Below are 17,070 nucleotides of genomic sequence, written 5' to 3' on the forward strand. Positions count from 1 at the left end.
TTGTGAATGAATTCTTACTGCAACAGATTAAAATACTAAGAAAAGCAAAGCAAACTAATATTATATGCCATAATACCAGGACAATGGGGCTACAATTTCCATATAATCAAAACCCAGATATGTTAAGAAGAGGGAGATAAGGGAAACATCTTCTGACTCCTTATTATACATGGTATGGTATTATAACAATACAGAACAGTATTTATCATTTTACTATTAGAAAACAAATAAATAAATAAACAGTTGACCCTTGAACATGAGTTTGAACTCTGTGGGTCTGGTTATACATGGACCTTTTCAAAAATAAATACAGTACAGTAAATGTATTTTCTTTATGATTTTCTTAATAACATTTTCTTTTCTCTAGCTTACTTTATTGTAAGAAAACAGCATATATAATATATGTAACATATAAAATATGTGTTAACTGTTTATGTTATTGGTAAGGCTTCCAGTCGACATTAGGCTATTCGTAGTTAAGTTTTTGGTGAGAGTTGGGACACTTGGGTGGCTCAGTGGCTGAGCGTCTGCCTTTGGCTCAGGTCATGATCTTGGAGTCCTAGGATCTAGTCCCACATCAGGCTGAGGATCTAGTCCCACATCAGGCTCCCTGGAGGGAGCCTGCTTCTCCCTCTGCCTATGTTTCTGCCTCTCTCTCTCTCTCGGTGGCTCATGAATAAGTAAATAAAAATCTTTAAACGTTTTTGGAGAGGGCAGCCCGGGTGGCTCAATGGTGGCTCAATGGTTTAGCGTCGCCTTCAGCCCAGGGGTGATCCTGGAGACCGGGGATCGAGTCCCATGTCGGGCTTCCTGCATGGAGCCTGCTTCTCCCTCTGCCTGTGTCTCTGCCTTTCTCTCTGTGTCTCTCATGAATAAATGAATAAAATCTTAAAAAAAAAAAGTTTTTGGAGAGTCATAAGTTATACAGGGATTTTCAAGTGCTCCGGGGCTCAGTGACCTTAACCTCTCCATTATTCAAGGGTCAACTGTATATGATATAGTCTTATGATACAGTTTTGAGTCCTATCCTCAACAGAATCCTCTGTATTTTCTTAGAATGTAAACATTCTGCTTAATACCATGCCACACCCTTTCTCTCTCCATTCCCCTCTCTGTTAGCTAGGTAGGCAGCTAAACACAAATATACATATATGTGTGCACATCCACACAAATGCAGACACTCCGGCAGGATAATGTTTTCTCCTATTGAGCTCTGTTATTTACTTTCATTCACTTTTATGGGTAATTTTAACTAGAATATGGAGAGAACTAATTTATAGGCTAACTTTCCCGTTTTCCTATAGTTATTTTGTAAATATATAAAATGTATTCTGTGTGGATTTTAAGTTTATATCTAAAGGTCAGGAACGAGTAGGGATAAAAACAGTTAAGAGAGTCAGAGGAAAGTAATTTTATATGTATGCAATTCAGAATTATTAAACAGAATTGAGTTTATTTTCATAATAGTATATATTAATATTTTGGTAAATGAGAGTAAAAAAAACTGGGGGGGGGGAAGCATAATTAAAATCAAAGCAGTTAAATACTTTTTCAAGGACCCCAGCTTTTTAGAAGTTATTTATGTACAATCAAATAATGTGTTCTTTGTAAACACTGTCATCAGCTCAAATATACAAATTTCTGAAGAATCTCTATAAGGCATGGTTAGTGGAAGAGTTCAAGTTATACAGATACACTTAAAATTATAAAAATGACATTTCTTAAATTAGGCCACCATTCATAATGTAATGTTCTGCCTATCAGTAAGGCTATATATCAACACTGATACTTTAAAGCCTAAGTAGCCAAAAAGTACAAGTAATACCAAAAAGCCTGACAGCATAGTACATAAGAGCTGGGATATAATACTCATAATATATACAATATATAGAGAAGAACTGAAAAAAGAATTGAAAAAAATTTAAGAAATAGAAAAATAATTAGTTATTCTAAGTAGAGAGAGGAGTGAATGCTATTTTAATAGTTGATAGCATTAGGATTATTAACAGACAGAGAGAAACAATTAATCAACTTTCTTGTACTCTAGCAGAATGAAAATGAGTGGCAAACCTCCAGGTAGTCACTTAAATCCAAAATTTAAGAAAAGAGGTTTTGGTGGGTAAGAATTAAAAAAAAAAAAAAAAAAAAGCCCCCAATACCATCTACGCCTCCCCCCAACACCACCAAAAAAGAAAAACACAAAATCACAAGTATAATAAGCTGCTCTGGAATACACTTGTTTGTAAGAGTTTAAAACATCAGTCCAAAAAATGGTTATACCATCTGGTCCATGATAACTTGAATGCTGTTGGCAAACACTGGTGTAAGCCTTCACTGATTACTAAGCACTCCCTATCATCTCTAAATTTAATCCTCATGGCAGCCTCCTAAGGCTGGTATTGTTACCATCATTCTTATTTTACAGTTAAGAAAACTGAGGCTGATTCAAGATCAGAGAGAAAGAAAGCTTCTATATCCTCTGATTCTTTCCCTTCACCTGTTAATTCTCAATGGAAGGCAAATGATGATGGGATAGTTGACAGGGAGGAGTCTGAGTGGAAGGGGATGGCCTCAGGTGACAATCACTGGGGTATTCCTCAGGTGTTTAGATCCTGGCCAGGTTTGGGAAGTGCTACCTTAACTGAACACAGGTCCTTTCTCAAAGTTTCTTTCCATTCTAAGTTGGTAGAAAACATCTGCAAGTCTCAACGTTACTATAACTACCCAAAATAACAAACATTTTAAAATGCTGCATATTAAAATTACATTTCTCTTGTGTCAGCTATACTTCAATTAAAAAAAATTACATTTCTCTGCTTGTCTATGGCTTACTTTTCATATTATTTTTGTTATATACATACCTGATAATGACATTAAAGTATTATTGATAACATATAGCCAAGTACATTTCCGTGGAAATAACTATAAAGAAAAAAGAAGGTAATTAAAATTTTCATTCCCTTACATTTTAACTTCTAAATTCCAAAAGTCTGAAGTAGTATAAAAATATTTTCTTTTAGTAAATTACCAAAGCTTTATAGAAAAAAATCTTGTAACATGAACATGTAAAGAGTATAATTTCACCTCCTTAAATATTTAAATCATAAAAATTAAAACTGAGGCCCATATAAGTTGATTTAAAATTAAAAGATTTTTTATTCAATATACCCAAACTAATTTCTTGAGTTAAAACTCCTAAATTACCTGTTCCATCGTTGCCTCATGTAGCTCATTGAGATTCAGTGTGTAAATACCATCTTCAGTTCCAAAAATAATGTACTGATCTAAAATAGTTAAAATAAATCACCAGAATTTACTATCATTTTCTGAAATAATTCAATAAAATGGCTTTATACTTGAATGCTTTTATTTTTATTTTTTTTTTTACTTGAATGCTTTTTTAAAAATATTTATTTAGATGAAGAGTGCGGGAATGGGAAGAGGGGCAGAGGGAAAGAATCTCCAGCAGACTCGCCACTGAGAATGGAGCCTGAAGGGGGAGGGGGCCTCAATCTCCTGGACCCTGATATCAAGACCTGAGTCAAAATCAAGAGTCGGATGTTTAAGAGAGTGAGCCACCCAGGCGCCCCTTTAACGGTATTAAGAGTCAGACAAAAAAAATAAAAAAAAAAGAGTCAGACAGCCACCCACCCAGCCAAAGAAAAACTGTTCTCTAAAATTCATGCCATATTCATTACCCCTTTCTCCAATTTTTTAAAAAGATTTTATTTATTTATTCATGAGACACACACATAGAGAGAGGCAGAGACATAGGCAGAGGGAGTGGCAGGCCCCATGCAGGGAGCCTGATGTGGGACTCGATCCTTGGACTCCAGGATCACGCCCTGAGCCAAAGGCAGACACTCAACTGCTCAGCCACCCAGGCATCCCTCCTTTCTCCAATTTTGATCTCATTTTTTAAAGCAGATATATTCTCTGTTCCTCATTCACTCTGGCTTTATCTTAATTTATGTAATTCTTCCTTCCAATATAATTATCATGTCGAAAGATTTTTCATTATACCTATTTTTGCTAGATATCTTAAATACTCTTGGAAGAAGGAAACTATAAATTACATAGAAATTATAAATCATGACACACCAGAAATGACGAGCACACTGAGTGTCCAGATCTTGGTTCCTAAATTCTACCTTCCACTAAAAAAAAGAACCAGAAGCAGAGCTGCTTGGAAAAAAATTGATTCCAACCTGAGGCAAGGAAAGTGTAACATGAGCCTAAAAATCTTGCTGTGCCAGAAACTAAGGAAATGATCAAGTATAAGTATTAAATAAAAGAACATAGGAACTCCCACTGCTCAAAAATTCTGGGACAATTTAAGTGCTAAAATAAAAAACAGTGGTGGATCATATCTCACAGAATAAAAATAATAATTCAGAAGTTCAAACTAATACAGGTACACAAAAAAATGGGAAAGAAGGGAAATTGTCTATAGATTTCAATGGATTGTCAGTGAACTGTCACAAATGCTAAAGGCAGTTGATGAAAAGTCTAATGAACACGAGGATATTTACAGAGTCTAAGTGTATTCCATACTACTCATTAATTAGCTTAGGAAATTAAGCAATTACTAAGCAATTAGAATGGGAAAAATAGCAACTGACAATGAAGAAAACTAGTGAACACTACCTTAACCAAGAGGTCAATGTTAAGAACTAGTATTTGGACAAGCTGATAGAATGTGCCTTCTGATAAGATGCACTGAGAAGAGCACAATAACATTTCTTTCATATTCCCATCAAAAATACATTATTACCTGATCTCAGCATATGGACTCATCAGACAAACACAAATTAAGGGACATTCTACAAAATAAATAGCCTCAAAAATGTCAAGATCAAGAGAGATAACGAAAAGGTAAGGAAATGTTTCAGGCTAGAAGAGATTCAAGAGAAGTGGTAGCTAAATGAAACATGGGATCTTGAATTGGATATTGTTGGACTGGGGAAAAAGGAAGAGGGAGACAATAAAGAGTATTCTTGAGACAATAATTTCAATATGATGTCAATTATACTTCAATTTTAAAAATGCATACATATGAACTGTGGATTACATCAATTATAAATTTCCTGATCTTCACAATTGTATTGTGGATATGATTTTTGTTTCTAGAAAACACAAAATGAAGTATAAGGAAGCACTCTCAAGTAATTCAGAAAAACTGCACATACAGGTAGATAATAGAAACAACTGAAGATTCTGAATATAGAGGAGTTTCTTGCACTGTGGTATTTTCTAACTTTTCTGTAAGTCTGAAATTATATCAAAATAAAGTTATAAGCACTCAAAAAAACATTTTCTTACTGATAAAAATATTTTTTTCATGGTGCCTGGGTGGCTCAGTTGGTTAAACGTCTGCCTTCGGGTCAGGTCATGATCCCAGGGTTCTGGGATCAGTGTCCCATCTGGCTCCCTGCTCAGCAGGGTATGCTTCTCGTTCTATCCCTAGCCCTCCCCCATCTTGTGTGCTCTCTCTCTTGCAAATAAATAAAATCCTAAAATTTTTTTTATCTGTCATACTTTCCAACAATAGTATTTAAAGTACATAATTATATGACTTGTCTTTATTATGGTGTTAAAGTGGAAACGAACATTTCTTGAACACTCTTTACTGCTTTATGGCTATCTGCTAATTGCCAGACACTCAGAGAGGTAGATTTCTTCCTTCCTTGCAATAAGGTATTAAGAGTACTTATTTATAAATGATCACACTGAGAACCAGAGATGTTAAGTATTTTTCCCAAGTTATATGATAATGAAAGAACAGGAATTCAAACCCAGATCTATTTGATTCCAAATTTTTACCTCTATGTATTAGGCTTCCTCACTTTAAAAATATACAGGATAGATTTTTAAAAATAAATTTTGTTATTTTGCTATCATTTCAGATTTACAGAAAAGTTGTAGGAGTACAAAGAATTCCTGAATATCCTCCTAAAACATGGATTCCACAAATATTAACATTTACTAATTTTGCTTTATCCTTTTTTCACTCTCCATATGCTTTTTTTTGTTTTCTGAACTATTTAAATTACAAACACAATATCCATTTATTCCTAAATATTTTTTATTTCCTAAAAAAAAAAAGTTTTACATAAACATAGTACAATGATCAAAATCAGGAAATTAACACTGAAACGATAATATTATCTAATCTAATGACTTTACTGATTGAGATTATCAATTGTCCTAATATTTCTGTTCTTTTTATAGAACAGAAAATTCCTAAGCATGGTTGTAATCACTTATGATCTCTATTCAGTCTCCTTTAATCAGAAAATGTCCTGTGTACTCTAAATTCTAATACCTTAAACAAAAACTCTGTTTACCTATTTAGGTTGTTGTGGGTACCTGCACTATTTAATCTCTAAAATCATAGTTTTAAAGTAAACAACCTCAGTTCACCAACCATAAAGATCCTTCCCCATAACAAATATTTTATTAGAGATTGTGTGTAAAGGTTCAGAAATGTTACCTTTTGTATCAGGATGTATCCAGGATGTTGCACAATTAATTTTCAAAGGGCAGCCATCAAAAACTTTGGAAAAACATGCTCCCATCTTATTTATAAAGAAAGAAATGTTGACTTACTTATATAGTCTTGGAAAATAGCTAAGATTATTACAAAATGCTAAACTGACTCTTATTTAAATGTTTAAGGTCTCATTACAAAAGAAAATTCCTATATTAATATCGCTAAACACCTTCTACCAAGAATCTATTCTTTCTGTGTGTAATCCACTATTTCAGGGCAAAAATGTCAAATTTATCAAAACATCTACATATGTCAGTGATACATTTTAGGAATTCTAAGTCACCACTTATCTTTAGGACTAACATTTAATAATGTGAAACAATGGATGATATTTCTGAGAGACATCACAGTGATTATAATTGCAGTATAATTCCATTAATAGTAAATAGACAAAAAGTCTAATATTTACATCACATATTAGACTTTTACTGAATAAAAAGGTACAATTTTTAGAGCATCCCATTCATGATTGGCTGAACCACCTTGAAGAGCCAGAGAACAAGCATTAACATAAGCCTCCCTGTTCCTTTTCACTGTGTATAGTTCAATGTGAAAAACGGCTTCAGGGGTAGAAAGATACCGAACTCACATTATGAAGAGGACACAGTACTATTGATATCAAATTAACGTTAAATTGGCCTTTGAAGGCTAATCTGAGAACCCAACTGCCATATCATATTTACAAAAAGTGAAACTCTCCAAATTTTAACCAAGGCACTCAAATTAAGGTACATGATTTGATCCATGGTATATTAAAATGCATTTAATGCCTTTGTATTTTGTGAATCCTTCTTTTCAATACCTCAAGATACTTAACAACAAATAAAAAATCTGCTGCATCTAAGAGATGAAAATTGGCAAATGGTTTACATAGAAATATTCCTTACCAGCACTTTTGGGGTGGGTGGAAGGCCATTGATGGCTGGTTTCTGTTGGAAAAATAATTTTTAATGCTATAAGATCTCTTAAGCATTAAAAAACCCCTCTACTTTTAGAAATTCAGTTATTCAAATTCTTGAATTAAACAGACTATGCCCCCCTGCCCACCAAAACAGACATTGCCTCTTATATGATGGACATGGTAATAGTTACAACTAATCACCAAACACCTGTTATACCTACTGGGAAATCTCGTTTGTCCTTTTTCCGTGGTAACTGTGGTGCTTGTGCTGATCCTTCTGTATTTTCACTAATCAGTTTTGAAATACCATCACCATTTCCTAAGAAGAATCATGGTTAAGAGCCAAATTAACATACAAATAAGTACTTTCCATGAAAAATAATTTTCCCTTTCTCCCAATATAATTCCATTTGAGTGATCCTTTACTGGGAAATACTCTCTATTGGCAGATGAGTCCCAGTATCTTTGGTGTCTTTCTCTAGATTCTACAGAGGTAGCACTGCATCTTTGCATCTTTATCAGTGGTTTAATCCATGAAAACACGAAATGTCTTTCCATATTGTGAGAAGAAGAAATGCTATACGAATGCTATGCTGATATTCAAGGTGTTTCATAAGTGGTCTTCAATCTACTTTTCAATTCCTATCTCCCAGTATATATCTTTCAAAAACCCACACTTCTCCTATACTAGACTATACAATCCAGATTTTTATGGTTCAGTCACTTGTTTATTCCTTCTTGTTTATCAGGAATGCCTGTCAGCACTGGATCCCCTAATGAAGGCTAAACCAAAGCCCTTTAATATTCTGCAAGGGCCCATTTCCTCTATTCCCTATCATTATCTTCCTTAAAAATCTCTCATCTTGTATTACATATAGTTAATTATTGTATGAGACACTTATACAAGCTAATTGTCTAATGTCATGGGTACATGGGTGTATCTTCTACTACAAATCCTGAACTTCTGGAGGATAGGAATATCATCATTCTAAGACCCTATCATATTTAGTAAGGGATCAAATTAGGGTTGAATTGGACTGACTCTATTTATAGCCCATCCATGTAGAATTTTAAAGTAACTTCAGAAAGCTTTAAACAGTTATAAGATTGACTGAAGACATTCTTTAAAATATGAAAATGGCTTTCTTTTCAGTTTTTGCTTTGATTTATTTACCCAGATCATAGTATCTAGCTGTATGCACTCCGGGACTGCTGATACTGCTAGCCATACCAATAGAGGAAGTCTCAGCTACAGGACCACAACTTGGGCTACTCTGTCTTCGGAGAAACTGGGGAGCTCTATTCTCTGAATCAGGACAACGTTTTACAGTTGATGATTTTTCTTCATCTAGGAGGTTGTCTTCAGGGTAGCTGTTTATCCTTGGCTGGTGATAATAAGACACAAAAGTGCTTTAATAAATTTGGATATAAAACAGTAACACTCCATTATCATTATGCATCAAAGACTTTTGCCTTTTTTCCTTTCTTCTATATAATTTAATCATTATGCTAGGTAAACAAAGTAAACAAGAGTTGAATTACTGTCCCAACACAATTAAGAACTTGCGATGTGATTTATTTAATCATCCCTAAGTCAAAACGGTTTTAATTTTAACTGATAAAATTATATAAACAATTCACAAAATATTTAATAGTAGACACAAGCAAGGACTTAATGAAGTATGAATCCAATGAAATGTCAAATTGTAGTAGAAAATGAGGATTATAAATGATGATCTCTTTCCATTTCCTCTCCATGCAGCTGAGTATTTTCTTAAATGTGTATAACTGATTTTTACTTTTCTTATAGCTATTCAAATATTATACTTCTCATGAAGTCTTTATATTTTGTAATACTTCTTAAAGAAAACTGTATTTATGTAAAATATATTTAGGAGAATTTTGAACAAATTCAGTAACATTTTTTAATTTAATTATTGTATTACTTAAAAAGCATTTATTCAAAAATTTTAAGTAGCTCACCTTAGGAGGTAAGGGAGGTGGTATTGCGCGTTTTGAGGTTGATCTAACACAGAGAGAAACATGCAATTCAGATAGTGATAAACGATAACATAAAACAGAGCCTCCATCAAATGTGCATTAAAATGTTTATATTCAGGGGATATAAAAGACAATTAGATCATGAAGAAGAGTATTTTTAAAACCTATAAGAAGACCTAAGAGCTCATTGTGTCAAACTGTACTAGTAGGACTGTAAAATAGATTTTTATAAAATGAATACAAAGTCTTTACTTTATGGTTATGCTTTACATATGAAGTATATAATAAAAATTAAACTTAGCAGTAAAACACGATTCAGAATTTTAGAGCTGGAAGCCACTATGAATCTATATCATCAAACCCTTTAGCTACCCTAAGTGGGGTCTGCATATCAGCAAACATCTGCATCACTGGAAAACTTTTGTATGTACCCTCTAGACCTATGGAAAATCAATCTTTAGGTGATCCTCCAGGCACATCAATGCTTGAGAACCACTGATCTAGACCACTGGTTCCATACACTTATCCACAGTTATTGCAATCTATCAGGAAGCTTTTAGGATTCTTAGATTCCAGTCCAAAAGACTACATCCTACTGCAGGGGTTGGCAAACTTTTTCTGTAAAGGCCCAGATAATAGATATTATAGACTTCAGTCTATACACTGGTCAAAACTACTTAACTTTTTTTATAATGTGAAAGCAGCCATACATAATATATAAACTAATAAGCATGTTGTGTTTCAACAAACCTTTATGGACACTGAAATGTTCATATGGTTTTCACATGTGACAAAATATCACTCTTCTTTGGATTTTTTTTCAACTATTAAAAAATCTGAACACCATTCTAGTTTGCAGATTGCACAAAAAATATGCAGTGGGTCAGATGTGGCTTATAGGTCATAGTTTGCCAACCCCAGATCTATAAGCTGAATTTGGGGATGCCCAGAAATTTGTATTTCCAAATGTGTATTTCTACTACAGTGCACAAACAGGTATGGAACATCTAGGCTGGCTCTATAACTTAACTGTTGAGGGAAGACAGGTCTAGAATATGAAGAAACTACACTGCAGAGATGGAATTGGGGCTTTCCAATTCCTCCTATAGTATTTCTTCCCATGATATCATGTAACTCCTCTTTCAATAAATTAACATTACATATACTAAGTTCTGATTTAAAGAAGAAAAGCCTAAAGACTTTAATGATTAACACATGATACCTTTTGGTAATTAAAAAGGCAGATTTACACTGATAAAAGGCACAGCACAGTTTCTTTACGAATGAAAATTACAACTTATTAAAATAAATCACTCCCTCTCAATACTGTTCTTATATAATCAAGTAAAATATACTTATTAAGTTAAAAAATAACTTACTTGCCAGTATTTGCACCATCAACAAAAGGATTCCACTGTAATACAAAGTTTGGGTCTGATGACACTCCCTATGAAGGTACAAAAATCATTTAAAATGTTCCTTTATAACAGACATTAATCATCTTATTTGATTCAAGAAAATATTCAGTATCATGATTGTTAATCATCTTGGCATTGAATCAGTTTTTAAATCTCCAGCTACAGTTGCTGTCGTTTGACATATTTAGGTCAATGACTCATTATCAGTTGACTTATATTTAAGGAGTTCCATAAACATATTACATAGTTTGAAATAACAAGCCCTCTTTACCAATGCTAGTATATTCCAAATAAAACAGAAAAAACATAACTTAATTATCTGTATCACTTATCCATTAGTGTGGAAACTACATATCATATTATTAAACTATCATGAAATTATTGGTGCTATTTTTTCCCAATGGCATGGAAATTGAGAATTTTATATATATATATATATACACACACACAGTAAGAAGAGCACTACTGCCAAATGTTAAGAATGAAGAGATCTATTAATAGAAGACAATTCCTTTAAAAATTATACTTTGCCAAAACTGAAAAAATAAAGTAAATGTTACAACATCTAGGCAACTCTAATAATACCTTGTTCTATTATTTCCTTTTAGATAAAGAAAGGTTTAACCTAGTAACCTCAAAATAAGAGCAAAAGTTTAAAAACCAGCTATATTAACAAGCAAATATTAAAACCAGTAAGGTAATGCAAAAATATACTATAAACCTAGAGTTGATAAGAAAAAAGATCCTGAGAGCTTAAAACTGAGCATCAAATTCATTTATTTATTTATTTATTTATTTATTTATTTATTTATTTATTTAAAAGATTATTTATTTATATATTCATGAGAGACACAGAAAGAGAGAGGGAGAGACATAGGCAGAAGGAGAAGCAGGCTCCCCGCAGGGAGCCCGATGTAGGACTCGATCCTGGGACTCCAGGATCATGCCCTGAGCTGAAGGTAGACACTCAACCATTGAGCCACCAAGGCGTCCCCAAATTCATACATTTAATAACTTCATGTAAATCCTTCCAAAGACTCAGAAGGGTCAAAATGAATGGTTAAAACAGTATACCATATATAGTACCCTATTCAAAATATAACTATATGCTTTTTCAAACTTTAATGTGTGAAATGTAGTATCAAAATTATTGCATAGAAGAGTATATAACTGTTCCTTAGTCAAAGTATACCTAACTACAAATTTTCTCTAATTTTAATTTGTAAAGTACTTCAAAAGTAATAATTCCTACCATTTCATCCCGTGCTTCTGTTTCTTTTCTCAGAGGAGGTTCGAACTGTAATTTGTCAACTGCAAAATATGTAATAGATATTCACAAACTCTATCTTAAAGGGTTAATCTCAGAAATATAACAAGAAGCATTTGTATTGAGGAGAAGGGAAGGGAGAAAGAAAAAAAAAAGACAAAATCTTTTCATCTTTTACTGCAAGAGTACCCCTTTTTTTTATATTTACCAAAAGAAGGTAACAATTTGGTATTTTCCTAACAATTCTACTTCATTCTCACTTGGAGTCAGGAAATTAAATAGCACTTTTTGCGTATAAGAGATTGCAAAAAATTAATCAAAGTTATCTACTTTGACCAAAAAAAAAAAAAAAAAAAAAAAAACTTTAAGGATTTTGTGTCTCTACTGCACACTCCGTTCTAAGGCTACATACAACTTTATGGCAGGGATGAACCTCCCTAAATTACTGTAATTATTTAAAAAGAACAAACAGTATTTAATTAAATGTTACAATGGTATTTAGAAATTTAATATTCTATTTTGCTTAATGTATATTTTAAGTGGCCTGTTCAAACTTCTCTTATGTGAAATATTCTAAAACAGAAAAGGATGGCTTATTAAAAAAAAAGGTGGCTTATTATCTACTCATAAAAGATGGTTTATTATCTACTCACAGTTTTGGGGGGTTTTTTTTGTAAGTAGCTTTTTTTTGTAAGCAGCATGGAGCCCAATAGGAGGCTTGAACTCATGACTCTTAGATCAAGACCTGAGCTGAGATCGAGTCAGATGCTTAACTGACTGAGTCACCCAGGAGCCCCATAAAGCACACAGAATTTTAAGATTATAAAATCCAATGTGACTAAAAAAACAAAAAAAAAATTTATACTTGCATCATAGAAATGCAAGATCCCCAAATACAATCTTGGCAAAAAAATATATTAAAAAATCATTTTCAAAAAGGATCTAATTGTTCTTATCCCTAAAACAAGATTTGTAAAATAATACAAACTGCATATATAATTCATTAAATAAAAACACTCTTATAAAAGTTTTCAATAAAAGATTGAAAGACAATTCATAAAACATTGTATCTACTTTTCAAAAATAACCTAAAATAAAAAGCTCTCACTTTCTAATGAATTATTTCTTAACCTAATTTAAAAATACTGTAACTCAAAACACACTATTCTAATTCACTATTTCAACTCAATTTGAGACAGAGATGAGCTAACTTTTTTTCTGTCACAACTAGAAATACTGGCAGGCAAGCAGGTGTAGAAAAGAAGAGAAAAATGTCATTATTATCTTTAACAGTAAAAATTATATATCAAGCAAATTTCAAGACTTATAAGAAATTCCTAGAAAAAATGAGTTTCATAAAATACTTAAGATGTTTTAACACATAAGAAAAATACTCCTTAAAAAAATCAAATTCCTTATGACTATTATAAAACTAGTGCAACCACAACTTAAGGCATAGAAATACTAGAGCTTCCAATATCATTATTTTATGTAGTACGCAGGACCTCAAATTGTTTTCTTTTAAAGAAAATACTGACAGTACCTTTGGTCATATCTTTGGCCTACAAAAGATGGGGAGGTCTTCTACTATACATATTCATTTATTTCTGTAAGATGATGTAGGTTCTAGCCATAATGAAGTAAAGGACAGGAACTGGACTTATCCTTCTGCTTTAAACTACAAACTTGTAATATCAATGTGTGTACCAAGTATATGAAGCAATTATTTTGGAGAAGTGGATAACAGATACCACAAGGTTTTAATCCTTGAAAGAAGAGAATACATAGTGGTAAGATCCACATTCACTCTGGCTTTCTGCCTGGAGGCACTTTCCAAAGTAGGGCACAAGAAAGTGGAATCCAAAGAGAAAGTAACGGTCTTAACTGTGTAGGAAACAAAGACTGGAGATTGGGGCTGCTTAGGTAGAGGGAATTTGAAGACCAGAGTGCCAAAAAACGAGAAAGCTACATAAAGGAGCTCCAGAAATATGCCAAGAGATCTTTTTGTTTTTGGTTGAATACTAAATTGCCCATGAGCAACAACAACAACAAAAAAAAGCAAGACTGAACAAACTATGTCATAAACAAAGTACTGTAAGCTAAATGTAGATTCTGGTGATCACAAAGTACCAGGAAAGATAGCTGACTTTCTAACCAGAGGAAAGAGCTTGCTGAATACTCTGGTAAAACCCGACACAAGCCTTAAAAGGATCAAACTGACATACCAGTTAACTCTTTAGAATAAGAGGACACATCCAGACACTCAATGTTGCACCCCAATGTTCAAAACAGAATAATAATAATAATAATAAAATAACCAGAGAAGCAGCAGGAGAATAGAAACAACAACCAGTTGAAAAATATATAGAGGACTTCAAATAAAGGGGTTTGCAAATACAACATTCCAAGTTTCCAAGAAAATAGGCCTTTGGGTCAATTTTTACAGTATTAGACCTAATATTCACCCTATCATAAGCATCTCTTTTTTTTGCATTAAGTTGTCACACTTCACTTGAACTCTACTCTTTCCAAAACCCTCTAACTCTTCTTTTTCTTTGTTTAATGAGATGTTCCATAGTTCCACTCATAGATGTTTTCCTTCACTGCAGGGAATCAACAAACTTGATTTTACTGGATTATACATTCATCCTTGGTGGTTTTAGACGAGGCCAAGTCCATAATAATTATTTATGTCCACTAAAAACACATAGTAAGAATACTTATACTAGTCACTATAGCCAAAAACTAGTAACAAATCAAATGCCCATCAACCAAGGAATGGATAAATTGTGTTAGAATCATACAATAAAATATACTACTGTGAAAACAATGAACTATTATTATACATGACATGAATAACTCTCACAGACATAATGTTGAGCAAAAAAAAAAGCAAAAAGGGTACAAATTGTATATTCCATTTATCTGAAGATCCAGATGAAGGTAAAAACCAATCTATGGTGGTAAGTGAACAGAACGGTGATTAGCCTGGGCATTGGAAAGGGCAGGGGGATATAAGAAGACAGAAGGGCACTGACTGTGAAGCAGCATAAGGGAAGAGGCTTTCTGATAATGTTCTATATTTTGATCTGGGTGGCAGTTTCCTGAGTATATACCTATTTAAAAATTCATCATATGTTACACCTATGCATTTTACTGTATGTAAGTTACCAGTTCAAATTTAAATGAAACAGAAAACTAAGAATAAGTGTATATAACATCTATTAAACAAATAAAAACAAAGCTATAAAATGTTCTTGACAGACACAAAAGAAGACTTGAGAAAATGTAAAGATAAATCACAAATAAAATGACCTTCAACTTTAGTAATTTTTTTTTCTGGTACGTGAAGCACACAGAGCTTACTCCATGAAGTTAATCAGTATCCCGGGGGTTCGTGAAAGAACTAAGTCTTGGGCTTACCTCTGAAAAAGTCTATTTTAGTTAAGAAGACAGACTATCATAAAGGGGTCAACTCTCCCCAACTTAATACATGAACTTTTATGAAGTTTCAGTAAAAATGCTGAGAATTTTTTTTTAACTAGATAAGCTAATTTTTTAGTATGTAGGAAAATAAATAGCCAAATATAACAAAGAACAAAACAAGATATGTATGGGGAGGGGGGCAGTGAGGGGAATAGGAGGAGGATTAGTCCAAACAGATTTTAACAGGTAATATAAAGACAAAATGATCAAATTACGCTATTGGCACATGATTAGACATACTAATGCAATGACAGAATTTCTGGAAAGAATAAAAAAATATTTATGGTCATTTAGTACATCATAAAGGTGGTATGTCAAATCCACTTAAAAATACTAAGTTTTTAATAATTAGCATTTAGACAAATGGATACTCATTTAAAAAGAAATTGAAGCTAAATCTGTACTTCATACCTCTTACCAAATAAATTAATATCTTATATCAAAGATTTAAATATTAAAAAAGTAAAACTGTAAAAATAGAAGAAAAATAATAGAATTCTTTTGTAATCTTAAAATCAGGAAGGCTTAAAAAAATCAGGAAGGCTTTGCTAAATATGACACAAAATCCAAAAGCTACAGAAGAATATATAGATAAGCTAGACAATATTAACTGAATACCTATATACCTGCATAAAATAAAGATAGCTTTAAAATGGAATAGCAACTTTGCTAATTTTCTGTATGGTATTTGAAGTCCAGAGAGTTCACTTGGGATTATATAAGAAGACAGCATAAGAAATATCAGCAATCTGGGACTAACAAAGAGATAAAATCTTGAATTACCGGTTTAACTAAGAAAAGGTCTGATTGAATGGACTGATATGGGAAGGACATTCTAACTCTCCACTGACCTAGATACTTCCAAAGCTGTATCCAGAAAGCTAAAAATATCTGGGTTCAGGTAAACTCAGACTACAACAAAATGCTCATCTGCAATAATTCTAATTAGTTTAAACATTCAATAAATTATCTTCCTCCATTACTGTTTATAGTTTTTAATCTCATTTTATTGTAAACTTTTTAAAATATCTTTTGAAGCAAATATGCATTTAGGTCAATATACTCATACTGAAAATTTCTTTGTAAATCTGTTCTTCTAAATTAATTGGGCTAAAAATGACAAATATCCTTAATATAAAATATTTGTAAATGATTAATTTATTGAATAAATAGCAATTTCCCCTTTTAAGTATATATTTTAGAAAAAGATTCCATTCTCCTGTTAACCTGACTAAAAAAAAACTGAAAACTCACCCACCCAAATGTCCAACAACAGGAAACTATTTAACTACAATACATCACATTGAAGAAAGATGCAATCTTTAATGGTTATAAAGGCTAAGCCAGTATATTGAAAATGCTTCTGTTAAGTAAATTCAGTCATGCATAAATTCAGCCATAGAAAAAGATGAAGGCAATTTAGCCAAAATATTATCTGTGGGTT

At 32.6% G+C, this 17,070-nt stretch overlaps 1 protein-coding gene across 4 annotated transcripts in view; it reads right to left on the bottom strand.

Moving 5' to 3' along the window:
• MAP4K5 (mitogen-activated protein kinase kinase kinase kinase 5) overlaps positions 1–17,070 on the bottom strand; it is a 108,849-nt gene that overhangs the window by 17,201 nt on the left and 74,578 nt on the right. For 3 of the 4 annotated variants that reach the window (XM_077909239.1, XM_077909238.1, XM_077909241.1), the window contains 9 exons: positions 12,126–12,184; positions 10,835–10,902; positions 9,438–9,480; positions 8,629–8,839; positions 7,676–7,773; positions 7,441–7,482; positions 6,494–6,578; positions 3,205–3,284; positions 2,862–2,922 (listed from right to left, as the gene is read on the bottom strand). In XM_077909239.1, the coding sequence (XP_077765365.1) occupies positions 2,862–2,922; positions 3,205–3,284; positions 6,494–6,578; positions 7,441–7,482; positions 7,676–7,773; positions 8,629–8,839; positions 9,438–9,480; positions 10,835–10,902; positions 12,126–12,184 (747 nt within the window). The remainder of the gene's footprint in view (positions 1–2,861; positions 2,923–3,204; positions 3,285–6,493; positions 6,579–7,440; positions 7,483–7,675; positions 7,774–8,628; positions 8,840–9,437; positions 9,481–10,834; positions 10,903–12,125; positions 12,185–17,070) is intronic. The other variant, XM_077909240.1, reaches the window with a different exon arrangement.

The sequence above is a fragment of the Canis aureus genome, chromosome 9, assembly GCF_053574225.1.
Source record: "Canis aureus isolate CA01 chromosome 9, VMU_Caureus_v.1.0, whole genome shotgun sequence".
In the NCBI taxonomy this organism is placed as follows: Eukaryota; Metazoa; Chordata; class Mammalia; order Carnivora; family Canidae; genus Canis; species Canis aureus.